Source organism: Schistocerca nitens, chromosome 11, assembly GCF_023898315.1.
Source record: "Schistocerca nitens isolate TAMUIC-IGC-003100 chromosome 11, iqSchNite1.1, whole genome shotgun sequence".
Lineage (NCBI taxonomy): Eukaryota > Metazoa > Arthropoda > Insecta > Orthoptera > Acrididae > Schistocerca > Schistocerca nitens.
This window is the reverse complement of record NC_064624.1, coordinates 210,065,445-210,092,823: the sequence shown is the minus strand read 5'-3', so window position 1 is coordinate 210,092,823 and position 27,379 is coordinate 210,065,445. Positions and strand designations below refer to the sequence as shown.

At 42.8% G+C, this 27,379-nt stretch overlaps 1 protein-coding gene across 1 annotated transcript in view; it reads right to left on the bottom strand.

The window, feature by feature from the left end:
* Positions 1-328: 328 nt before the first annotated feature.
* Positions 329-27,379, bottom strand: part of LOC126212792 (neuralized-like protein 4) — a 303,166-nt gene continuing 276,115 nt past the window's right edge. The window contains exons 31-34 of the mRNA XM_049940194.1: positions 17,028-17,322; positions 10,371-10,528; positions 1,198-1,315; positions 329-557 (exon numbers count right to left, since the gene is read on the bottom strand). Coding sequence (XP_049796151.1) covers positions 329-557; positions 1,198-1,315; positions 10,371-10,528; positions 17,028-17,322 — 800 coding nt within the window. The remainder of the gene's footprint in view (positions 558-1,197; positions 1,316-10,370; positions 10,529-17,027; positions 17,323-27,379) is intronic.

Below are 27,379 nucleotides of genomic sequence, written 5' to 3'. Positions count from 1 at the left end.
ATCGGGCGGGGGCGGATCGTCATACCTCACTCTCCATTATTTCGTGTCCGTATCGAGGCATAGAGGTACGTATTTCAGCTGTCCGGTCTTCCCAGTCACGAGATACACCTCCAGGCGGAGCGCTCGACGTACTCGTACAGGCGAGCGCGGCAACTGCAGTTAGGCCGGAAGCTAAATGCCGACCCCGCCACACGTCTAACCTCGCGCGACGGCACGGTCGGCGTGCCCTGTCGGGAGGGGCGGCGTCTGCAAATACTGGCGTGGTAAGAGAGAAACGAGAAAGCGTAAACCGGCGAAAGCGGGAGAGCGGAGCGCAGTACGGCCCGGCTCAGCCGCGGCATTCGGCGGACGTGGCGGGCGCCGCGTCGTCGTCGGCCGGGCGCAGCCGCAGCAGCAGCGCCGACAGCACGGTCGTGCCGCGCTCCTTGGTCACCCACTCCTCCGCCTCCGCCTGGGCCGGCGCCCGCGCAGCCGACACCTTGTACGTCCCCGGCTGCACCAGCACCTGGAACGCCGCCCACGCACAGTACCGCTGCCGCGTCTTGGGGTCCAGGAATCTGCGAGGAGAAGAATTGTACTGCGACTCGAGTGATGAAGACTCGATAATGATTATAATGACACCAATGTCAACTTGATAACGAGATAAGGATGACTGGTTGAGGGCGATGATGACGACATGACGATTTAATGAGGGTGATGACCATGACGACGGCATTTCGTGATGATGATAATGACAACATTTGATGACTATAGCCATATTTGAGAATGGTGATGAGATTGTTGTCGATAATGGTGTCAGTGCAAGACAGCAAGGTCTTCAGATCGCAACTGAAATTTTATCAAATCTTTGCCCTTTCAGCTCGATTGCCTGGCTAGGATGTGGAGTCGAACCCATTACCTTCAGTTACTTAGTAAGTAACAGTCTTCATTGTGTAAGGGGCAGGAGGCAGGGGAGATCGGTTTCAATGTACGGGCTCCCACGTCGTACCTGTCCCCGTTCCGGTGCCATTTTACAGCCACAGTTCCTCAACCGTGCACCTTTATCCTAGGATATCCAGAAAATTTTGCCCAATTCCAAGTCCCCCACTCGGCTCCGACCTCGCTATCGACTCGTTTCTGCCCACCCGGTAAGCGAGCACTAAACGGATAAGTGTACGACATTCTCGCGCTACAAATGTGGCCCACCCCAAAACTCACTCTGACTTCTTGCGGCAGGGCAACGTCTTGCTGACGGCGTGCCGGATGTCCGGAGAGAAGACCAGCTGCGAGCCCTCGGAGTCCGACTTGTCCCGCATCCGCTGCAGGCCCAGCTCACCTGTCCACCGCCAAAGCAAAACGGAGTCATTAGTTTGGAAAACTATTTCTACACCTCGTCTTGTACACTAATGGGCGGGAAAAATATAAAAAAATAAATAAATACATAAAAACAAAAAAAATTGGAACACCAATAAATAATTAATGTAGAGTAATGTAATTTCGAGAGTATACCACTGTCTAAGTAACATATGTAAGTCAATATAATACAGGGAAACATTCCACGTGGGAAAAGTATATCTAAATATAAAGATGATGTGACTTACCGAATGAAAGCGCTGGCAGGTCGATAGACACACAAACAAACAGAAACACACACACAAAATTCAAGCTTTCACAACAAACTGTTGCCTAATCAGGAAAGAGGGAAGGAGAGGGAAAGACGAAAGGATGTGGGTTTTAAGGGAGAGAGTAAGGAGTCATTCAAATCCCGGGAGCGGCAAGACTTACCTTGGGGGAAAAAAGGACGGGTATACACTTGCGCACACACACACATATATCCATCCGCACATACACAGACACAAGCAGACATATTTAAAGACAAAGAGTTTGTCTTTAAATATGTCTGCTTGTGTGTGTGTGTGTGTGTGTGTGTGTGTGTGTGTGTGTTGCGGGCGCGCGCGCGCGCGAGCGCGAGCGAGCGAGTGTATACCCGTCCTTTTTTCCCCCCTAAGGTAAGTCTTTCCGCTCCCGGGATTGGAATGACTCCTTACACTCTCCCTTAAAACCCACATCCTTTCGTCTTTCCCTCTCCTCCCCTCTTTCCTGATGAGGCAACAGTTTGTTGTGAAAGCTTGAATTTTGTGTGTGTGTGTGTTTGTGTGTCTATCGACCTGCCAGCGCTTTCGTTTGGTAAGTCACATCATCTTTGTTTTTAGATATAACATATGTAAGTGATGAACGTAAGCCACTGCAAATGTGAAATGCAGGTACATTAATAACTGGTTTAACCACCAGGACGTCGAATGCGAGCAAGCGAAAGTGCACACATTGTGTGGTACGTGTTGTGGATGTCAGTATGTGAGACGGAGTCCCGTGCCCGTCGCACTCGGTCAGTCGATACGGGGATCCCCCGTCTCTGGACGACACCGGAGTTATCGTCCGACGGTGCCCCGTATGTGCTCGGTTACACACACATCTCGCGATCGAGCAGGCCGAGGCGACGTTCGACACGCACTAGAGTGTGTAGCATTACGACAGTAGTATGCGAGCAAGTGTTATGCTGTCGGGAAAAGCTCCCCGAATGCCGTTCACGAATCACAGCACCAGGGGTCGAATTACGAGACTGGCGTACGGATTTGCAGTCAGGGTGCGTGGAATACCGTATTTACTCTAATCTAAGCCGCACGTTTTTTCCAGTTTTTGTAATCGAAAAAACCGCGTGCGGCTTAGAATCGAGTGCAAAGTATGCGGAAGTTATGAAAAGTGTTGATAGGTGCCGCCGCAACTAACTTCTGCCGTCTAATATTGTAGCGCTACACAGGCATGCTTTGCAGGCACAAAGATAAATACTGGCGGCAAAACCTATGCGTCAGTAAATAAATTAAAAGAAAAGGTAGAAGAATGTAAACATTATGCCATGTATTCTTTCGTGTTTGCTGCTATGTCATTTAAATCCTTTCTGCCTAATAAACTACGAAACTAGAGTGAGACAACAGCAAACGCGGAACAATATACATATAATGTCATGTTTATATTCGTTTTACTCTTATGCTGAATAGTGATACAGTCATAAATGAAGCGCGAATCTAAGATGACTAACATCTGTGCAGAATGTAATGTACTAAAGAGGCGTCTGCAAAGATTTTCAAACGGAGAAAAATTTTCGCTAAACTCTCGTTCGGAACAAATTCTATCATACGCCGTCTATTATTTGGTTATTGTTGATCATTATCAAAGAATGCAGCAGTGTAAGTAACAACAAATAGCAGTCTCTTGCCATTGTTTCGCTAACGAGACAATTCCTCTCTTTTCTTTTTATTGTAAGCTGTGGTAGCGTGCACAAAAGCAAGCTGTGCCGCGAGCGGCAACAGGCCGTAAACACTCACTATCAGAATGCGACAAACAATGCACGACACAGTACAGTAATGCATTTTCAGCTTAGAGTGACGCAAACACCTATAAGAAAGAGAACGGCACTTATCAGGTCAAAGCAAAATATAGCAATCGATTCAAACCAGACAACGCACGTGAAAAAGGAAGGGTACCCGTGTAAATACGGACGGAGCGTCTGACGTATATCAATGGCTACCTGGTAAAGCTCAAGTGCTAAGCTTACGACTCGAACCAAACTACTGTAGCTGTATCGTCATTCATTCGACCTAAATTGTGTCTCATATTACAATGGACCAACTTTGTTTCGATTTGGAGGGGTGGTCTAAAACTTCTCTCCCCCCTTGAATTTCGAGTCTCAAATTTCAGGAGCGGCTTAGAATCGGATAATTTTTTTTCCCCCTCGATTTTGAGTCTCTTTTTCAGATGCAGCTTATATTCGAGTGCGGCTCAGATTCGAGTAAATACGGTAACTGCTCGGGTGCTCCTGCCGTCCCACAGAATCGCATCCCAGCGTCGATTCGGTGTGTCCGGCACGCAGACGTGTCTGTTGCGGGCCCTCGACCGGCCTCATCCTAACCAACACACGGCCGCCACCGGCACCGAGGCACAACCAGCTCTCGTCAGAAAATACAAAAGACCTCCACCCTGCCTTCCGGCGAGGTCTCGCTCGACTCCATTCGAGTCACAAGTGGTGGTAGTTTGTGGTCAGTGAAACACACGCTACAGGGTATCTGGCTCAGAACTGCCCTCGAAGTAACCGATTTGCAGCAGTTCACCGTGTCACTGTGGTGTGAGCTGCCGTTCAGACTGCCGCTGCAGCTGCAGCACGGTGCACTCTGGCCATACGCCGAACGCGACGGTCTCCCCTCTGGGTAGTGCCACGCGGCCATCCGGAGCCGGGTCTCCTCGCGACCGTACACTGTCGTCGTAACCGCTGCCGGCAATCGTGTACGGATTCCTCCCGAGTCTTTCTGTAATACTGCAGCGGTAACGTCCAGCTTCCCGTAGCCCTATTAAGAGACCTCGTTCGAACCGAGTGAGGTGTGGATAACGGTAGCTCTGTCGCCTCGGAGCCATTCGCGACTGACGTCGGCTCGCCACGTGCAATATCGGAGGTAACCGACGCTTACGACGACACATATTCGAAGCGAACACGATTTGCACCCTCGTAGCGGCATCACTAGTGCCACACTTACGAGACTGACGTTATCTTTCAGGTGTAGAAACGTGCCGACCGACTTTTGTTCACGGCGCACAACTCCTCCTCCGAGCCGCAATTTCCTTTCTTCGGTCGACGTATTCGATACTCTGTGTGTGCGCACTGTTTCGTTTTTACTATTTTTCTCACTGTATTGTTAGAATGTTTGACACACATTATCATTGTTACAATCCAGTTTAGAAAATGTTTATAAAAGATTGCCTAATTATAAACAAAAAAAGAAACAGTAACGAAACATTTTTTGTCGATCGTGTTCCGCAGTTGACAAATTTTAGAAATTAGAGCATGTAACATCTTAAGTGCTGTTGAATTTATTGATTATTGTATGACTGTCTCTGGTCAAATACCATTATGGTGCACATATTTCTGTTTACAGAAACTGTTACATACATATACACATAACGAAAACACGTCAAAAATGTGGCATCTGTATTTAATGTATCGTCATGTGATTCCTTTTGTGTGAATATAAAGTATTTTTAATTTTTACACTTCTGGCTGGGTTTTTTATGTAAAGTAATGTAATGTATGTATGTATGTTTGTATGTATGCAAGTCTTGCTGTTAACAAAAATCTGTGCTCGATAATAGTCTTCGCCCAAAATTGCTGGGACAATAAAGAATAAATTTAACAGCAGCTTAAGCTGTTACACGATATTTCCACAATTTATAAAATGTAATTACAGAACAGGTTGCAAATCGCGGACACGGCTCTCAGCTGCATATTTTGCTAGTGACACACGGAATCGGCACCGGACAACAAGTCGAGGCAGAAGTTCCTGCTTATTGAAGTGGTCACCTCGACCATTCTGGCTATCCGTGCATCCCATCTGGACTTAGCCAGACCTCCGTATGTCACACTGTCTACATTACGTTACACAGCCCTTCAGTCACGCGTGCGTGTCTGAACGACAGTGTAATACAACATACAGACACAACATAAGCGAAGACATAGTATAAATCATTAAATATATACTGCTCAAAGTTACTTTATAATTACAATTGTCAGCGTAATATAGTAGCCTTTCATAAAGTCTAGTCATATTAACTGTACCACATTACGTTAAACTACAAACCATCCAGAAAGCACAGAATATTTGCACACACACACGCAGTCCGTCTGCCCATCTCGTGGCAGCCGCCCGTCGGCTTCTGGTGCCGAGTGTGACGCAGCCAGTTGCCGCAAGAGTCGTAAGTCGGACCTCGTCACGCGGTACGTCGGAGACAGCTGCGTCCCGAACTGTGGCGACTGCGAATACCGCCGTGTGCGAGTTGCCGAGAAGTTATTCGTTTTCTGCAGGTGGATAATGTTAGACCCGGTGAATTTTTCCGAAGACTCGTTGCCATTTACGGTGAAGTGGAAGGAATGCAAACAGTGTCTGAAAGTGGACGTAACATTTAACAATGGGAGAACATACGCTCACGACCTAGATAGGTCGGGGCAAACATCGGTCACCAAAGATAGGCCAAAACACGAGGCGGATAGCACCGTTCGAGAGGACAGACGAATATCGCTTAGCGACCTGCGTAACCGGTGTCGGGGAGGTCGTCATTCAATTGCGCACCAAATTGTGACTCGGCACTCGAGGTACCGCAAACCCCGTGCAAGCAGAGGGCCACACGTGCTCACGTACAGCCAGAAACCTGCGAGAATGTGTGCCGCATTAGCATTCTCGGAGTGTTACGAAAGCGGGGGTGAAACGTTAGCCGACTAGATCGTTACAGGAGATGAAACACGGGTCTCTTATACCCCACCCCAAATGAAGCAACTGTCAAAAAAGCGGTCATACTCGTCCGTTTTGCACTCTGTCTCACGACAGAAAGCAGTGACGCACGCCGTGCTACTCTAGAGCACTGTCGCCAGGCTATCCGGAACTGCCGAAGAGGACAGCTCTCGCGGGAAATTATTCCGTCGCACGACGCTGCACATCCGCATACCGTCCGGCACACACGAGCCTCGCCGCTCGAGCAATTCCGGCGGAACAACCTCGAGCGTCCTACCTTCCGGACCTGACACTGTGAGATTGTTTCCCATTTCCAAAATCGAAAGAGCACTTCGCCTGCAAACCGTGGAGACCCGAGGACGCCACTGCGACCCGACACGGTCGAACGGCCGGGCGGTACGGAGAGGGCAGAGACGACCGGTGCCGAGGTACGACAAATTCTGCGATGTCAAAGGCAACTGTGTGGAAAAGTGAAGAAAGTATGTTTCAAAATGTGTAAATTCAGTTTCTGTATTATTATTATCTTCTTTCCTTTCTCAAACCTTAGGTCTCGTTAAAATTGGAAAGTGACGCGAACCTCGATCGAGCGTGACTTCCTTTTAACTGTACGGTATATGTTACATTGCATTTAGGAACTTTCGGGTAATTGAACAAGTGTCAATAATTACGGATTTCTGTAGTTGTATATATATGTTTGGATGTAGCTGTATTGTGTTGATATACTGGTGGATATTGTGTGGTATGACTCCTGTAGTTGATAGTATAATTGGTATGATGTCAACTTTATCCTGATGCCACATGTCCTTGACTTCCTCAGCCAGTTGGATGTATTTTTCAATTTTTTCTCCTGTTTTCTTTTGTACATTTCTTGTATTGGGTACAGATATTTCAATTAGTTGTGTTGATTTCTTCTTTCTATTGGTGAGTATGATGTCAGGTTTGTTATGTGGTGTTGTTTTATCTGTTATAATGGTTCTGTTCCAGTATAATTTGTATTCATCATTCTCCAGTACATTTTGTGGTGCATACTTGTATGTGGGAACGTGTTGTTTTATTAGTTTATGTTGTATGGCAAGTTGTTGATGTATTTTTGCGACATTGTCATGTCTTCTGGGGTATTCTGTATTTGCTAGTATTGTACATCCGCTTGTGATGTGATCTACTGTTTCTATTTGTTGTTTGCAAAGTCTGCATTTATCTGTTGTGGTATTGGGATCTTCAATAATATGCTTGCTGTAATATCTGGTGTTTATTGTTTGATCCTGTATTGCAATAATAAATCCTTCCGTCTCACTGTATATATTGCTTTTTCTTAGCCATGTGTTGGATGCGTCTTGATCGATGTGTGGCTGTGTTAGATGATACGGGTGCTTGCCGTGTAGTGTTTTCTTTTTCCAATTTACTTTCTTCGTATCTGTTGATGTTGTGATCTAAAGGGTTGTAAAAGTGGTTATGAAATTGCAGTGGTGTAGCCGATGTATTTATATGAGTGATTGCTTTGTGTATTTTGCTAGTTTCTGCTAGGTCTATAAAGAATTTTCTTACAATTGTCTACCTGTCCATAATGTAGGTTTTTTATATCGATAAATCCCCTTCCTCCTTCCTTTCTGCTTAATGTGAATCTTTCTGTTGCTGAATGTATGTGATGTATTCTATATTTGTGGCATTGTGATCGTGTAAGTGTATTGAGTGCTTCTAGGTCTGTGTTACTCCATTTCACTACTCCAAATGAGTAGGTCAATATTGGTATAGCGTAAGTATTTATAGCCTTTGTCTTGTTTCTTGCTGTCAATTCTGTTTTCAGTATTTTTGTTAAGTCTTCGTCTATATTTTTCTTTCAGTTCTTTAATATTTGTATTATCTATTCCTATTTTTTTGTCTGTATCCTAGATATTTATAGGCATCTGTTTTTTCCATCGCTTCTATGCAGTTTCTGTGGTTATCCAATATGTAATCTTCTTGTTTAATGTGTTTTCCCTTGACTATGCTATTTTTCTTACATTTGTCTGTTCCAAAAGCCATATTTATATGATTGCTGAATACTTCTGTTATCTTTAGTAATTGGTTGAGTTGTTGATTTGTTGCTGCCAGTAGTTTTAGATCATCCATGTATAGCAAATGTGTGATTTTGTGTGGGTATGTTCCAGTAATATTTTATCCATAATTTGTATTATTTAGCATGTTGGATAGTGGGTTCAGAGCAAGGCAGAACCAGAAAGGACTTAATGAGTCTCCTTGGTATATTCCACGCTTAATCTGTATTGGCTGTGATGTGATATTATCTGAATTTGTTTGGATATTAAGTGTGGTTTTCCAGTTTTTCATTACTATGTTTAGGAACTGTATCAATTTAGGATCTACTTTGTATATTTCCAATATCTGTAGTAACCATGAGTGGCGTACACTATCAAAAGCTTTTCGGTAATCAATGTATGCGTAGTGTAGCGACCTTTGTTTAGTTTTAGCTTGATATGTCACCTCTGCATCTATTATCAGTTGCTCTTTACATCCTCATGCTCCTTTGCAACAGCGTTTTTGTTCTTCATTTATAATTTTGTTCAATGTTGTATGTGTCATTAATTTCTGTGTAATGACTGAAGTTAATATCTTGTATATTGTGTCTTGAAGACGTCATGATCCGGCTGCATACCTGAGAAGAATTTTATCAATTATTACGCCGGGAAAGCCTTCGTAGTCACATTTTGTATATTGTTGGTAGGCATGTTATTGGGCGATATTTAGCTGGGTTTGCTGTGTCTGCTTGATCTTTAGGTTTCAGATAAGTTATTCCATGTGTAAGTGTATCAGGGAATGTGTATGGGTCTGCAATGTAACTGTTAAATAATTTAGTTAGATGTGAATGTGTTGAGGTGAATTTCTTTAGCCAGAAATTTGCTATTTTATCTTTTCCAGGGGCTTTCCAATTGTGAGTAGAATTAATAGCTTGGGTGACTTCATGTTGCAAAATTATCACTTCAGGCATTTGTGGTATCATCTTGTATGACTCTGTTTCTGCTTGTATCCACCGTGCATGCCTGTTATGTTGTACCGGGTTTGACCATATGTTGCTCCAGAAGTGTTCCATTGGTGGATTGTTTATTTTAATGTGTGTGTTATCTATTGTCTGGTAAAATTTCTTTTGGTTCGTGTTGAATGTTTGGTTTTGTTTCCTTCTATTTTCACTTTTTTTGTATCTTCTAAGTCGTTTGGCCAATGCTTGTAATTTGTGCTTCTTTTCATCTAGTTGCTCTATCGCTTCTTGTTGTGAGATTTTACCTAACCTTTTTCGTTTTTTTTCTGACATTTCATTCTTATAAATTGTGTTAGCTGTCCGATGTCCTTTCTCAGTTTTTCTATTCTGATCTGTAGCCTGTGTTGCCATGCTGGTTTTGTGGGTTTCTTCTGCGTGTTGGTTGGTTCTGATCTCTGCCTAGTGTGTATATTTAGAGTAGTGAGTGCTCCTGTATGAACCAGTAGTTGTAACTGCTCCATAGTTGTGTTTTCATTTATTTTGTTGTGTATGATTGTGTTGATAGTTTTTATTGTTGTTTCGGCTTGTGGGTTATTTGGCGGTCTATGCAAGAATGGTCTAATGTCTGTATTTGTGTCTTTGTATTCTATATATGTCAGCTGAAATTTTTCTTCTATATCTAACATGTGTGTCACTTCATGTTCTATTTGTGCTTGTTCTGGTGGCTGTCTTAAGATTTCGTTTTCCTCTGATTGTGTAATTGATGCGTGTTGTTCTTTGTTTGTTTGCTCTGGGATTTTTGAGTCCATTACTGTATTTTCTTCTTCTGATTGCACATTATTTTGGTCCAGTATTTGTTGTACTTGTTGTTTGATGTTTTCTAATTCTGACTGGGGTATCCTGTTATTTTTTATTATTACACGGATCTGATCAGCTAGTCGTTGTTCTGTTAAAAACCCAAAATTATTATTATTATTATTATTATTATTATTAAAGAGTACCCCTGTATTCTGAAACCTTCTTTACTCACTTGACGTCCTCTGGTCCATGTACACATCTGACTACTTTCCTGAGCCGGCGAGCCTCACCTGGCAGCAGCAGCTCGCCGCGGTCCAGCACCTGCCGCACGTCGCCGAGGCGCGCGCCCCAGAAGGCGACGTGCCAACCCGCGCACGGCTGTGGCGGCGCGCCCGCGCTGTCGCCGCCCTCCTGGGGAGACGGCTTCGGCCGCCTCTTCAGGGGGAACCTGTCGGCAGGGGGGGTGCGGCGTGAGGGCCGGGCCGAGTGGCCGTCGTCGAGATTTCGGCACTTACCGGGAGCGGTTCCGGCGGTCGGATCGACTTTTCGAAACTGTCCGAACGGTGACGTAGGTCGACGTCCCGGGTATCCCACCCTGCGTACGCTGTTGTGCGCGAAAAAAAAAGCAATTTTCGATTTTGCGTGATGTTCCACCAGTTTAAATAAAGAATGTTACAGAGACTGGTTATGTAGTCCAGTGGTTCAGGTACAGTCTTCACGTGCAAAATATTTCCGCTTTCAATCTTGTCAGATGCTACGAAATTTTTAAAATCTTTATCAAAATGACTTTGGTCGAAATGTAATTTTTTATTTCTCTTCCTCTGTAGGATCATTTCAATCCCCGTATTAAGTTCTCCATTTGCTCTCGTTTCCTTCTAACGATTCTTTTTCCGCTCGGAATCTTTGTTGCGGTGATTTTAATTATTTTTATGCTGTAACTTCCATTTAATTTCCTCCATTTTATCGTCCTCTATTTTTGTCATATCATCTTTTATTTTAGTCCGTGTTACTGCACACATTATTTCTATTCCTCACTGTGTCTGAATTTCTTTTTTGCTTACAGTCTCTTCTCTTGTTTACATCTTCACCTGCATTATTTTGTCCACAGTGCAATAAGAATTCACGTTTTAAATGTTTGTTTGATATAAATAAGGGAGAGAGAAAGAGTACACATTCTAACAAAAATTCATTTTTGATTACAGTGCGAAGTCACTATAAATAGATTATTTTCTATTTGTTTTTAACCAATAGATCAGCATTTTCAAATGTTTACATATTATTAAAGATAAATAATAATAATTAAATTCACACGGACAAAGATTACAAGTGGAAAGACAATGTTAAGAAAAAAAAAAGTGTGTGATTGGAAAGTTTATACGGTGATTAAAATGATGCGAGTTCTGATTACTCTCAAACGAGTGCCCACCAGGACCTCGACTACATAATTGTACAGACGGTTTCAGAAAGTCGATTCCACCACTGGGTACCTCTCCTTGTTAGTGTACAGGTCACCCAGCCAATCTAATAATCGTGCCAAATTTTTCTTATACTATTAATTCACCGTCGCCTCTGTGCCGAGTAAGGTCGACGTCTCGGCAAAGGGTCTCTCTTCCCCTGGAATAATGACAATTGATATCGAGCGAGATTTTTGTAAGATTTGAAAATTGTACAAATACAGGCAACTCGCTTTAAATATTTGGAACTGCAAAACTGTGGACTTCAATATTATACGGACAAGTCACAATTCGAATCGGGCAGCTCACACAAACTCCTGGGTGTAAAAATGTGTCACAATCTGAAATGGAAGGTCACTCTGGTACGACATGCCGTCCATTTGGAACAAAACTTTTCACTCCTTATTCTCAGACAGACGAAATATGTGCGCGTAAAAATATCGACACGAGAACTTCGCACTGCGCACTCTGCAGTCTGGCGTACGCGCAGTTGCGGCGAGAGAAGCACGAGCACAGAGAGTCGTCGAGGCGCGGCAGTTGTCGAGGATCTCTGCCCGCGGTGGTGGAGTCGCTTCGACTCGGCACCCCAGCTCTGCAAAGTCTCGGGAGGCACGGAGCGAAGGGCGGTGCCGACAGTGGCGACGTGTGGGAGCAGTCGAACAGAGCTTAACAAAACTCTCGTCCTGCCTACAGAGACGATTATATCTAACGATTTATGTGAGTTACGAGTTGAAAAGAGATCTGTCCACCCACAACTGTAAAATGTTCTTACACAATGGTTCTCAAATATGTTGTTGTTGTGATCTTCAGTCCTGAGACTGGTTTGATGCAACTCTCCATGCTACTCTATCCTGTGCAAGGTGCTTCATCTCCCAGTACCTACTGCAGCCTACATCCTTCTCAACCTGCTTAGTGTGTTCGTCCCTTGGCCTCCCTCTATGATTTTTACCCTCCACGCTGCCCTCCAATACCAAATTGGTGATCCCTTGATGTCTCAGAACATGTCCTACCAACCGATCCCTTCTTCTAGTCAAGTTGTGCCACAAACTTCTCTTCTCCCCAATCCTATTCAATACCTCCTCATTAGTTATGTGATCTACCCATCTAATCTTCAGCATTCTTCTGTAGTACCACATTTCAAAAGCTCCTATTCTCTTCTTATCCAGACTATTTATCGTCCACGTTTCACTTCCATACATGGCTACACTCCATACAAATACTTTCAGAAATGACTTCCTGACACTCAAATCTATGCTCGATGTTAACAAATTTCTCTTCTTCAGAAACGCTTTCCTTGCCATTGCCAGTCTACATTTTACATCCTCCCTACTTCGACCATCATCAGTTATTTTGCTGCCCAAGTAGCGAAACTTCTTACTACTTTAAGCGTCTCATTTCCTAATCTAATAGCCTCAGTGTCACCTGATTTAATTTGACTACATTCCATTATCCTTGTTTTGCTTTTGTTGATGTTCACCTTACATGCGCCTTTCAAGACACTGTCCATTTCATTCAACTGCTCTTCCAGGTCCTTTGCCATCTCTGACAGAATTACAATGTCATCGGTGAACCTCAAACATGCCTCGCATGTTCCAAAATTTCTACGGAATCCGAATTGATCTTCCCCAAGGTCCACTTCTGCCAGTTTTTCCATTTTTCTGTAAAGAATTCGTGTTAGTATTCTGCAACTGTGACTTATTAAACTGATAGTTCGGTAATTTTCACACCTGTCATCACCTACTCCCTTCGGGACTGGAATTATTATATTCTTCTCGAAGTCTGAGGGTATTTCGCCCGCCTCACGAAATATACAGGAGATATTGAAGGGTGTTTACATCATCTAATAGCTGGCAGAGTTTGGAGCTCTCTTACAGCCCCGGACCCTCTGCAGACGGTGAAGAAGTCACACACCACAATTTTGCGGTACTCCACAGCAAGTATATTACTTCGAGAAACTCTGAGAAAAGCAACCGTAAAAAAAAAAAAAAAAAAAAAGAAAGAGATATTATTAATCTACAAGTTATCACAAATAGCATCAGGGTGAGAAATCATTTGGAAGGTTCATATTGGCTCAGTCGAGCTACACAATTTGCCAGTTACACTCTGTTGGAAAGGCTGGCAGGATTCTTGGAAAATACTGCAGGTCTAGAAAGGAGACTGCTTACAATACACTCTTTCAATCCACCTGAGAACAGTGCCCAAGTGTGTGGGACCCTTACCAAACAGGATAAAATAGCAGGTACTAAACATATACGAGACAACTTCGAGAAGTACGTTACACTTTAATTCCGGGCCGAGTAAGTTTTATTGAATGCTGCACTGCACCTCAAAGTGACACAAGTACACAGTACTAATTTTGAACACAGACATCACGTCTCTGTAAACGACATCCGAACTTTCTACCGACTGTTCAATTCTCCGACATTAGAAATCCCCTCCAGAATCAGTGAGCCATTCCAGGACCACTGTACGAATACCCTCACTGTCAGAAGATCTGTTTCCCCCTCAACGTTCTTTTAGCTTGCCGAAAAGGTGGAAATTAGACAGTCCGAAGTCCGGATTTCCCGACCGGCACCTCCCGAGTGGGCGTGTGTGGCATCGGGAAACTGTCGACGTCGGTTCGCTACAGCCGGACACGACACAGCATTTCGTCCACACACTGCCAGCATTTCGTGGTGAACCCGTGCGCAGTTTAGAAGTTTCGCCCACAAGAAACTCACTGTGCCGCACACTCTGACTGCCGCACCATTTCAGTTGCACACCGTCACGAGCCCGTTACCCGTGCCGCAGCAAAACTGCGTCTGCAGGAAATCGGAAACGCTCGCTCTTCCGACAGTGCGCCGGCTGCTCTTACTGCGCAGTGGTCTCGCCGAGGACTGACGGGTAGCTTACTTTACGGAGCACGGACGTACTAGAAACGGCGGTACGGATTTCTTTGACCCACAGGAGATCGTCGTGGATGTGCTCGAACCTGAACTGGTCCGTGGGGAAGTACAACAAAACTGTGAACAGAACTGGTAACCTTATCTCACGTCGTTAAAATACGCACCGTATTTCCTCACCAAACGAGCCACAGAAATGAGTAACATAGGCGAGACTGGAAATACATTATTTTGTTCTGCCAGCTAGCAAATAAATTGACAAATCAATAAACGAAATGTGAAGGGATAACCGAGTTGAAATAGTGATCAAATAGAATTTTTATAAATATTTTGGTAAAGTAACCAAACCGTCAACTAAAGCCCAGTTTAAGGTGCAACTCTCTGGTCACTGTCAACTACACGAGACAGGGGCGTCAGACACGCCGGCGTCTAAACTGCCCACTCACCACACCGTGACCAGGTTGGCCACACTGACAATCACACCACAGTGCCGAGTGTAGAGTTTTAACGTGTAGAGCACAGTAAAGACGGCACACGTATAAAAATGGAATGGCGACACCATCTGCTAACATGGCGGCTATACTTTCATTACACTGTTTCATCATCATCATCATCATGGACAGTTTCCAGCCTCTGACCGGGTTTGTTTGGAACGCAAGCCTCTCCATCGTCTTCCGTCTTGCCACCATCTCTCTGCCTTCACCTCGGTGCAGTCTTCTCCTTTCTTCTGGACACATTCCTCCACTCCTTTCGGCCATCTGTCTCTCCATCTTCCTCTCTATTTCTTTCGTTCCACTCTCATCTTGTGCATCCTCCTCCATTCACTTGGCATGCCCGTACCATCTCAGCCTCGATTTCTCTATCTCCTCCTGTAATGGCTCCACCTTCATTACCTCTCTGATCCTCTCATTTGTTAACCTGTCTATCTTTGTCACTCCAGTACTGTTCCTCAAGAATTTCATCTCATCTCACTAGCTTCTACTTTGCTTCTCTCTCTTCCTTTCATAACGAAGGGACATAGTAGACCGGTATATAACATTTGTACTCTGTCCGTGATCAATCACATTAAACAAGTAGATTTTCTGTCTTCTTAATGTCTATTTTATTGTGTGCTCTATTTTCGAGACACATGACGGAGGTCGTATTTTCACAAAACACGGCGAAGGTTGCACGAAGATTTGATATTTTTTCTCTAAATACTGTTTGGTCTTTGTATGTATATAAAGCGTGGGACAGAGCAACTTGCTTATTTACAAATTCGATTAAACAAAGTATGCAGATATATTATATACACTTAATACTTTGAACAAGACCAAGTACAACACTTAAATTTTACTTTTTACACAGTTTCAAAGATAATATCACGCAAATGGCATCAATTATTTTCAATACACTCCGTTAATTGAACTCTGTAGTTTCGTTCAACTCTTTCCGGCATATTGACGTGCGTGTTGCCGACAGCTCGACAAGTGTTGTCCTTCAGCTGAACGACGGTCCTGGGAAAAATCCCTGCAAACTAGTTTTTTTATATAGCCCCATAAAAAATAGTCGCAAGAGGCTAAACCGGACAACTGTGCTGGGCAATGCAAATAATATGCACCTACCATCTAACACTGAAATCACAAATACTGACAAATGTTAAGGGCCTCTTATAATTGTAGTTTCCCTGCTCAGTTACAACCAAAAATATTTAGACACACTAAAGTTTTACGAGGTGCCTCATTTTAATTCACGTCGGTCAATTTGGTTACACGCTAAGTAAAGCTGGCCACTTACCTCGAGACCACGAGGTAAGTAGCGCTGCCGTAGACAGACGGTGTGAGAGGTGGAACACTTCACTGTTCGTCTTTGAGTACTGACAACTCGTGGGCTCGAGTGTCTCGTGGCGATCAGTCGGTATAAATTTTGATGCCAAAGTAACACCGATTTATACATACACATTTCAGAAATACTTGTCTCAAAATGTGGTACTTAGGTATATTTGTAGCAAAAAACACACAGTTGATGAATACTGTTGTAATACAAAGCAGTGGCTAGAAGAAAACTGGCTTTTAAATCAGTTTTCAAACTTTTGTGACGATGTCTCGTATTCAGTTGTATATTTACAACTATTAATCAAACTCATTTGCAGACACATATAAAACGTGCGACAACCCACCACATAACTAGAGCGCCACAACTGTTAGATCACTAATGTGTACAGCAATCCGAGAGATAACAGTCCGTACGAAGTATTCCGTTCGACGCACCTCAACGACTGGCACTCGGGGGGTGTCGGGGCAGTCGGCAAATCGCCGCTCAATTAATACAGGCACTCTGTCGGTGGCTCGTAACGAGTCGTGTAGGTTACCAATTAATAACAAGATCGGTACATACACAGCCCGAGATGCTACCCCGCAATTTCAGCATCGGTTCTGGAGAAGAAAGTTTGATAGTAATGATCCAGGTAATTGAATTTTAAAATATGCACAACATAGAAAACTTTGCCTCACGGACAAAGCCTACTCCATGTGGTTTATTTTGCACACTAGCAAAACTGTGTGTGTGTGTGTGTGTGTGTGTGTGTGTGTGTCAGAGAGAGAGAGAGAGAGAGAGAGAGAGAGAACTCTACCTGCACCAGCCAGCTATCTGCAGCAGTATCTCGGCAGACTGCAAGGCGGCCACGTCCGCGACCGCCGTCCCCGAGCCGGCGTCCACAGTGCCGGTCCCCACCACTGCCGGTGTGGCGGGAACGGCCGAGTCGGATGCCCCGGTCGGCGTCCCCGCAGCGGACGCTGCCGCGGGCGCCGCCGCCACGCAAGACTTGCGGCGGACGGTCAGGCCGGGCGGCGGCGAGGGCGGCCGCAGTCGGCGCACGCACTGCTCGCAGAAGCAGGAGCCCGCGTCGCCCGGCAGGAAGAAGCCGTCTGTCGGCAGAAATGCGAGGGCTCCTACAAGACGTACGTCTCGAGACACGTTCCGAGCTCCGACATCACGCGGGACTTCCGACAGAAATGGGTGGAAGTAGTTCACGAAGTGATAACTACAGTATGGAACTCAGAGATGATACCTGAAGAATGGCAGGAGTCGATTCTGATCCCAATTTTTAAGAAAGGTGACAAAATGGATTGTAGTAATTATAGAGGGATATCGCTATTACCAGTATGTTTGAAAATTTTCTCGAATATTCTGCTAAGCAGGCTTACACCGTATGCAGATGAAATTGTGGGGGATTACCGAGCCGGCTTTCGGAGGAACAGATCAACTATACACCAAATATTCACCCTGCGTCAAATTTTGGAAAAGAAATGTGAATACAATAAACCAGTTCATAATCTTTTCATAGATTTTAGAAAAGCATATGATTCAGTATTGCAGTCAAAATTGTACAGAATTCTTTTGGAACTTGGAATACCAAAAAAGTATGTTAGACTTATAGAAGCGAGTTTGAAAAACACAAAAGGTAGAGTATGTGTGGGGAAATTGGAGTCAGAAGAATTTGTAATAAAGAACGGACTTCAGCAGCGAGATGTCCTCTCTCCACCACATTTAATTTAGTCCTAGAATATATTGTACGAATGGCAGCAGATAATTCAGAGGGTGTGGAGTTAAATGGAAATATTAAGATATTAGGGTATGCAGATGATCTAAACATCATTAGCGATAGGAAAGAATCTGTAACAGCAAATGCGAATGCGTTAATCGAGGCTAGTGAAGATGTAGGTCTAAGGATAAGTGAAGACAAAACTAAATACCTGGTTACTACTAGAATGCCAACAGCAGTAGATCAGGAAATGTTAAGAGTTGGAGACATGCAATTTGAAAAAGTGAACACATTTAAGTGTCTAGGCGTGGACATCACTTCGAGAAATGAGACTGAATCCGAACTGAAGAAGAGATTACGGGCGGGAAATGCGTGCTACTTCTCACTGAATAGATTATTTTCATCACGGATATAGTCTAGGAATTTAAAGATTAGAATATACAAAACTATTATTCTACCAGTTATGTCGTATGGGTGTGAGAATTGGTCTCTCACTGTGCAAAATGAAAAGCCGTTTAGAGTATTTGAAAACAAAATTTCGAGGAAAATTTTCGGAGCAAAAAGGGATGACATTAGCGGAGAGTGGCGAAAAGTGCGTAACGAAGAGGTTCACGAACTCTACTCGAGCCCTGACACAATCAGTATTATGAGATAACGTAGGCTGCGATGGGCGGGTCACGTAGCTCGAATGGACGAGGGCAGGGCAGCGCGCACAGTACTGGTAGAGGGAAAACGTCCTGTGGGGAGACCGAGGCGTAGGTGGGAGGACAATGTGGAGGCTGATTTGAGGAGCCTAGGTATTGAAGGGGAATGGAAGGAAATAGCCCGAGACAGGGACAGGTGGCGAAAATACGTAGCTGAGGGAATGGACTCTCGAGTCCAGTATGACCAGTAAGTAAGTAAGTAAGTAAGTAAGTAAGTTTGTTTTTGGGTTTTCAGAAATACTGTGGGAAGAAAGCTTATTTACGTCGTAGATAATGTGGTAGACATCGCCTGACAATCACCACGAAAGTTCGACGTAGCGGCAAGTGGGCGAGGAATAAAACGACTGCTGCAAACTACCGCGAGCCACGGAAGAGCCCGGGCCGCGAGGCCGTCGAGCTTCCTAGGTCGTCGTCGGACGACGTCAAAGGAAGAGGTATTCTGCCTTCTCTTTGTAAACAGATCGATCGAGTCTCGAAAGGTTCGTGTAAAATGTGTAGGTGTGTAGCGGGACTTTGAATTTCGCCGCGCTACACTCGTTCCCTCAGATAAAAATATCCCGTCGCACCGGTACGAGTGCTCGACGGCAGAGGAAATACCAAAATTGTAATCTTTTTTGTTTTCTATCCGTTTTCAATTGCCTCTTGATAGCCGAAGCTTAAGGCAGACGTGATCTGGAAGACGTAAAAAACAAAATACTTATTAGCTAGTCTTTATCTGATTTTAATGTGTAGACATATTGTGAAAGTTGTTAAGAAATTCGGAGGATGGAAGTAACAAAGTAAATTAAATTGCATACAGTATCAAGATGATTTTAATTGGTATAAATTAGTGATTCCTGGACTATTGCAAGATTTCGGAGCAGACTTTTCACGCAGAAACGAAGGAGATTTTTGAAGACCTGGACGCCGCCCGAAAGAAGACAAGTTAACCTGGTAAAGGATGATCTCTCATCTACGCCACTTCCCCCTGTCAGTTACATTTTGTTATTCTCTGTTTCCTTTCAGTAAGTTTTGTAGTGGAAATTGGTTTAACTTTTGCTCAAAAACAGCACAAAGACCACCCCAACTATAGCTTCTCTGTAATACGAAGTCCGATTTGCTTTTCATTTTTCCCTTTTTTCACGGTCATTAACGATTTTAAAAAAACCATTTTCACTTACGATTTCTTCCCACGTTTTCAACCTTTTTCTTTTTCTTTTCTTCTCTCTTATTTTTCTCTTTTTATTAACCACTACAGGTGGGTGACACATTAGGTGGGACCCGATGCCTGTAATACTTCCACAGTTGTTAAAAAGTTGTTAAAATGTAAAACCAATAGTTCATCATTTATATAGATAAAAAGTAGTAAAGATATAGGAAAGGAAGAGTTGCAGCGTCAGAACAAAAAGTGATACGTCGCTCAGCAACAAAGAAGGACGTAAACTGCGGGCATTACGTGGTGAAACCAAATCGACTGATAAAATAGTAAGTCTGTAATTAAGCATAAAGCCACGTAACACTGCAGTCGTCAAAAGATTGGTTACACGAAACCCCACTCGCACATTTCTCATTTGGTGTCTTCGAGTGCACGGATTGAGAAACAGGGCGAATGTATTATTTCTCAACTCACGAGAAGCATTTGACACGTAACACATCGATGTCCAATATAATCTTACACAAAATGTTTAACACGAGACGAGTAGCGTACGACAGGTATTACAGTTAAGAAATGCAGGTGCATCTCGAGGCAGTGTGACTCACGGCGCGTGTGTTACCCGGACTGTATTTGTCCCCTATTTAAGTGAAAGAGCACCTAGCCACTTCCGACAAACTTCACGCACGATTTTGTACCTTTCCGAAACTTTTCCTTGCCGACACCCACCACAAAATGGTGGAAGTTAGTCACTTACTGCACTTTTGCTGTTGGGGCAGTCAAACTTCAGCAGCAGGTGTAACATTTCAGCTCGTTACCTCTTTACAAACGACTGAAGAACACGCACTTCCGGATATCTGTCGTCACGAACACGAGGTGTGCGAAAAACGTGGCTTTTGTTTAAAATGGAGTGTGGAGTACTCTGTTTGTGATGACCGAGTGTTTCGTAATGGGTGCACTTAGCAACTTCCGACAAACATTAAGCAACAGTTCAAACCTGTTTTAAAACTTTCCTGCTTATACGCTTACAGGCAAAAATCTAACACATTAACTCATTTGTAAAGCAATAGCATATCTGAAGCTGTCTGACATGTAAGAGTACGATTCTTTGTAGAACTGAGGGTTTACTGGTATCCTACACCATTTGAAGCCCACTGGAACTGCGGCACCCAAGTTATTCTCAGTTTCGTATATTCTTAACACATCACTGAACTATTACAGACATATTACCTCTGGTTCCAGAGCAGTTTGAAACTCAGCAGACAGAGTCCTTACGCGTTTCGGTTGGGTGTAATCGGTAGCAGGTCGTGCACTGGTCGATTGAGTGTTTACTCACAATCTCTGCAATTTACTGCAATCTTTTAATTTTTTTTTTTTTTTTTGCCATTTCACAGTAAGCCTATTTATGCTGCTAATGTTCAGAAGCACAAAATATTGAAGACTTTTACAAAATTTGCAGTCCTATGAGGCCTACAGCTCCACATTTTTGCACATATAACTATACTCAACTACAAAACGTAATAATATTAATTTTTTTTCCATAAATGATTTCGATACGTTGTCATCGAGCGATTAACTCTGGTATGTACCTGTATGTAAACGGAAAGCAGATATCTTTGTAACTCAGGAAAGTGATCAGTTTCTCATTATGTACTAGTTAATATGTATAAAGATTTACCATAATTATTTTAGTAAATTTATTTTACTGCATTACTCCCAGAGTTTATAAAATAACTACTCGAATCGGGGGGTATACGTGGACAAGGAAAAAAAAGAATTCCCGCATTTTCTGGTTAAAAATACACTTTCTCCTGGGCGGAAACACACTTTTTCTGTGTTAAGTGACAGTATATTTTCCATCGGGAGAGCGAAACTTATCCATCCTTTGAATGATTACGGTTTTATACGCGGGTGTAGAATTTCCCGGCACTTTAAAAAACGAAAGTCAAGGAAAAAAAAACATGTTTCGGAAATGTCTTTGATGTGAAGCAACATGTATACTGCATATTTTCGTATTACGAAAGTATAAATTTGAATTCCACCAAACACCACAAGTTACTTTCCGAAACATTGAAATCGAGACTGCGATGCGCTTTTGTACGCCACCGTAGCTCATGTCACGTGATCTCGCCAGCCGGTGACAGCGGGTACTCAGAGCATAGGACACGTGATGTAGTCGGCTAACAGCAACGTCACTATTAAGTAGTACGAACGCACAAACAGGAAAAGTTAATGGTTTAAATTAATATACATAGTGTTGCACTTAAAGTAGTAAAAGAGTTTTGCTATTTAGGGAGTAAAATAACTGATGATGGTCGAAGTAGAGAGGATATAAAATGTAGACTGGCAATGGCAAGGAAAGCGTTTCTCAAGAAGAGAAATTTGTTAACATCGAGTATAGATTTAGGTGTCAGGAAGTCGTTTCTGAAAGTATTTGTATGGAGTGTAGCCATGTATGGAAGTGAGAGATGGACGATAAGTAATTTGGACAAGAAGAGAATAGAAGCTATCGAAATGTGGTGCTACAGAAGAATGCTGAAGATAAGGTGGGTAGATCACGTAACTAATGAGGAGGTATTGAATAGGATTGGAGAGAAGAGAAGTTTGTGGCACAACTTGACTAGAAGAAGGGATCGGTTGGTAGGACATGTTTTGAGGCATCAAGGGATCACAAATTTAGCATTGGAGGGCAGTGTGGAGGGTAAAAATCGTAGAGGGAGACCAAGAGATCAATACACTAAGCAGATTCAGAAGGATGTAGGTTGCAGTAGGTACTGGGAGATGATGAAGCTTGCACAGGATAGAGTAGCATGGAGAGCTGCATCAAACCAGTCTCAGGACTGAAGACCACAACAACAACAACAGTGTTGCTACAAAGTAATATTGGTCTCTAAGGCTAATAAGCTGCAAGAGAAGATAAGCTTCCACATATAATGCTGATATTTTTTGCACTTGTTACACTTTAAGAAATATCGCATAAACGTCCCAGTAACATTTTTAATAACAACGTACATGTCTGACCTTTTGGCCTCTAAATTCTTCTAAATGGCTTGTCATCAAAGAGTCGATTTTTAAATGAGAGTCAAACACTCTGCAATTTAAGAAATTCATCGTACCTTCTCGTAGTTCAACTTGCATAAAAGGAAGTTTACTTTGAAAGTAACACTTTCCAAACCACCATTCACAACATTTTCCCACGACCATTACAGATAACAGGGGCCACCACGCTTGCGCAGCTATGACGACGATGGGAGCCCATACGTCGGTTCGTGTAAAACATTAGAGGATCTTACATTATGTCATAAAAGAAAGAAGACAGCAGAGTATACTTCAAGAGCATCGGAATGTCGTGAACCCTGCAAAATGTGGACACTTACAGTGCACATTCAGTACGTACAGATTCCCGACGACGTAAGCCTCGACTTGACACAAAGCTTTTCAGTACGGTTTTCGGTACAGTACCGGTACCGTATTAGCTCACGTTTGGTTCTTTATCGTGGCATAATGCCATACGCGCTAGAAGATGAAAATGTGCACTTGAAATGCAGTGAACAGTTGAAACTAGCCAATGGTGTGGAATTAAACACTTCGTTTCAAATACATTGACTGCCTCAGTGGAAAAGATTAATAAATGCCAATATTCTTTAGCAAACTGACAAAAATGACTTCATTGTTCTGCAAGGTGATTAATGCTTGACTGTCAGAAGGTGGAAATAAAATAAAATCTGAGCCAATAACATATTTCAAACATTCAATAATTATGTGAATATATTTTAATTCACTTGATAGCTACCGGCCACAGAAATCCGTTTCATTTTCATTTGACGTGAGAGCATTAAACGAAGAGGAAACAGCAAAATCACTACACGTAAATACGGGTCACGTGGAGACTACCCACTTCCCCACTACAAGTCAGACTGCTCTGCGCATGAGCCTCGGGTCTACAATAAGTAAGACACGTTATTTGGTCTTAAGTCTGCTGATGTGCAGTGGCACGCCTCTTCACAGAGCATTCTTCTATCGCTCGTCACTGAATTTCGCTCTGTGGAATTGAACGTATATATTTTGTAATGGCTGCCATCGAACTATATTCGGGACAGTGGAAATTAAAATGTCCTGTGGTGCCCCTCTTGCTCCCAGCCATCTGGTTTGACATCCTGCCCCTGTTAAAACAAAACCCCTTGCAATTAATACTGAATGGGATTATTTGTAATTAGGAGAGCAAGAACTCTTCAGAAAATTTGCACTCTTTATTGTCTACTAGCTTATAACTTGCTGTTTTGTGGCGACATAAAATTAAATATAGGATACATAAAACCAGTAAAGACAAGAGACAAGCAAAACAGTACAGATTTCTTCAATCCTTAGCTCCTAGCATTTTTTCCTCTCTAATCTTGTTATAATAAAAGAAATTATTCAGATAGTGAAGGGAGACGAATATTTAATAGTCATGGGTGACTGGAATTCGAGTGTAGGAAAAGGGAGAGAAGGAAACGTAGTAGGTGAATATGGATCGGGGCTAAGAAATGAAAGAGGAAGCCGCCTGGTAGAATTTTGCACAGAGCACAACTTAATCATGGCTAACACTTGGTTTAAGATTCATGATAGAAGGTTGTATACATGGAAGAACCCTGGAGATACTAAAAGGTACCAGATAGATTATATAATGGTAAGACAGAGATTTAGGAACCAGGTTTTAAATTGTAAGACATTTCCAGGGGCAGATGTGGACTCTGACCACAATCTATTGGTTATGACCTGTAGATTAAAACTGAAGAAACTGCAAAAAGGTGGGAATTTAAGGAGATGGGACCTGGATAAACTGAAAGAACCAGAGGTTGTACAGAGTTTCAGGGACAGCATAAGGGAACAATTGACAGGAATGGGGGAAAGAAATGCAGTAGAAGAAGAATGGGTAGCTTTGAGGGATGAAGTAGTGAAGGCAGCAGAGGATCAAGTAGGTAAAAAGACGAGGGCTAGTAGAAATCCTTGGGTAAGAGAAGAGATATTGAATTAAATTGATGAAAGGAGAAAATATAAAAATGCAGTAAATGAAGCAGGCAAAAACGAATACAAACGTCTCAAAAATGAGATCGATAGGAAGTGCAAAATGGCTAAGCAGGGATGGCTACAGGACAAATGTAAGGATGTAGAGGCTTATCTCACTAGGGGTAAGATAGATACTGCCTACAGGAAAATTAAAGAGACCTTTGGAGATAAGAGAACCACTTGTATGAACATCAAGAGCTCAGATGGAAACGCAGTTCTAAGCAAAGAAGAGAAAGCAGAAAGGTGGAAGGAGTATATAGAGGGTCTATACAAGGGCGATGTACTTGAGGACAATATTATGGAAATGGAAGAGGATGTAGATGAAGACGAAATGGGAGATACGATACTGCGTGATGAGTTTGACAGAGCACTGAAAGACCTGAGTCGAAACAAGGCCCCCGGAGTAGACAACATTCCATTGGAACTACTGACGGCCTTGGGAGAGCCAATCCTGACAAAACTCTACCATCTGGTGAGCAAGATGTATGAAACAGGCGAAATACCCTCAGACTTCAAGAAGAATATAATAATTCCAATCCCAAAGAAAGCAGGTGTTGACAGATGTGAGAATTACCGAAAAATCAGTTTAATAAGCCACAGCTGCAAAATACTAACACGAATTCTTTACAGACGAATGGAAAAACTAGTAGAAGCCAACCTCGGGGAAGATCAGTTTGGATTCCGTAGAAATACTGGAACACGTGAGGCAATACTGACCTTACGACTTATCTTAGAAGAAAGATTAAGGAAAGGCAAACCTACGTTTCTAGCATTTGTAGACTTAGAGAAAGCTTTTGACAATGTTGACTGGAATACTCTCTTTCAAATTCTAAAGGTGGCAGGGGTAAAATACAGGGAGCGAAAGGCTATTTACAATTTGTACACAAACCAGATGGCAGTTATAAGAGTCGAGGGACATGAAAGGGAAGCAGTGGTTGGGAAGGGAGTAAGACAGGGTTGTAGCCTCTCCCCGATGTTATTCAATCTGTATATTGAGCAAGCAATAAAGGAAATAAAAGAAAAATTCGGAGTAGGTATTAAAATCCATGGAGAAGAAATAAGAACTTTGAGGTTCGCCGATGACATTGTAATTCTGTCAGAGACAGCAAAGGACTTGGAAGAGCAGTTGAAGGGAATGGATGGTGTCTTGAAGGGAGGATATAAGATGAACATCAACAAAAGCAAAACGAGGATAATGGAATGTAGTCGAATTAAGTCGGGTGATGTTGAGGGTATTAGATTAGGAAATGAGACACTTAAAGTAGTAAAGGAGTTTTGCTATTTGGGGAGCAAAATAACTGATGATGGTCAAAGTAGAGAGGATATAAAATGTAGACTGGCAGTGGCAAGGAAAGCGTTTCTGAAAAAGAGAAATTTGTTAACATCGAGTATAGATTTAAGTGTCAGGAAGTCATTTCTGAAAGTATTTGTATGGAGTGTAGCCATGTATGGAAGTGAAACATGGACAGTAAATAGTTTGGACAAGAAGAGAATAGAAGCTTTCGAAATGTGGTGCTATAGAAGAATGCTGAAGATTAGATGGGTAGATCACATAAGTAATGAGTAGGTACTGAATAGGATTGGGGAGAAGAGGTGTTTGTGGCACAACTTGACTAGAAGAAGGGATCGGTTGGTAGGACATGTTCTGAGGCATCAAGGGATCACCAATTTAGTATTGGAGGGCAGCATGGAGGGTAAAAATCGTAGGGGGAGACCAAGAGATGAATACACTAAGCAGATTCAGAAGGATGTAGGTTGCAATAGGTACTGGGAGATGAAGAAGCTTGCACAGGATAGAGTAGCATGGAGAGCTGCATCAAACCAGTCTCAGGACTGAAGACCACAACAACAACAACAATCTTGTTACAGCTTTACATGGCGTGCTTTCCTTTCTGCAGAAGACTGTATTACCTCAAAGTTTGTCAAAAATCAAAATGTCGTTATCTAATACTGAAAAAGCTCTTAACAGAAATAATACCCAAGACTGGTGTGGTTTCTTGATCTGATTACCTCTATTTTGTCACTGTCTGCCAGATAAAACAAAATACGCCTTTCTAATATTGTAGCAATTTTGTAACACACACCAAGTAAACAAGACTGCTTTGGCAATAATGATCATTTTTATAAGACGACAGAATACAATTCACAAAGTATCAATATCAAAAGCTTTCACATTTCATTCATATGCTCCAATGTCTCAAGCACGAGATCGAAAAGTAGTAGAACGAAATTTTTGTACAAATTTGGAACTGTCATATTCTTTCACATTTGTGTGATGTCCCCGTTTCTTCTCCTTCCTCTTTCTAACAGACAATCTCGTCATCACTAATTCTGTAACTATTCCTGCCTTTGTCGAATGTTATTTGCCAGTTAACTTCACTAACCCTGCCAGAATCACCGATTTAGTTATCCCGCGATTATTCTCCGATTAGGTGTCGTTACACGTTCATACAATGCATTTTCCACACTACTTCCAAAATAGGATTTAAGCGGCTGCTAGCCGGGGAGTGTACAACTGGCCCATACTAGTGTAGAGATCTGGGCAAAAATTTTTT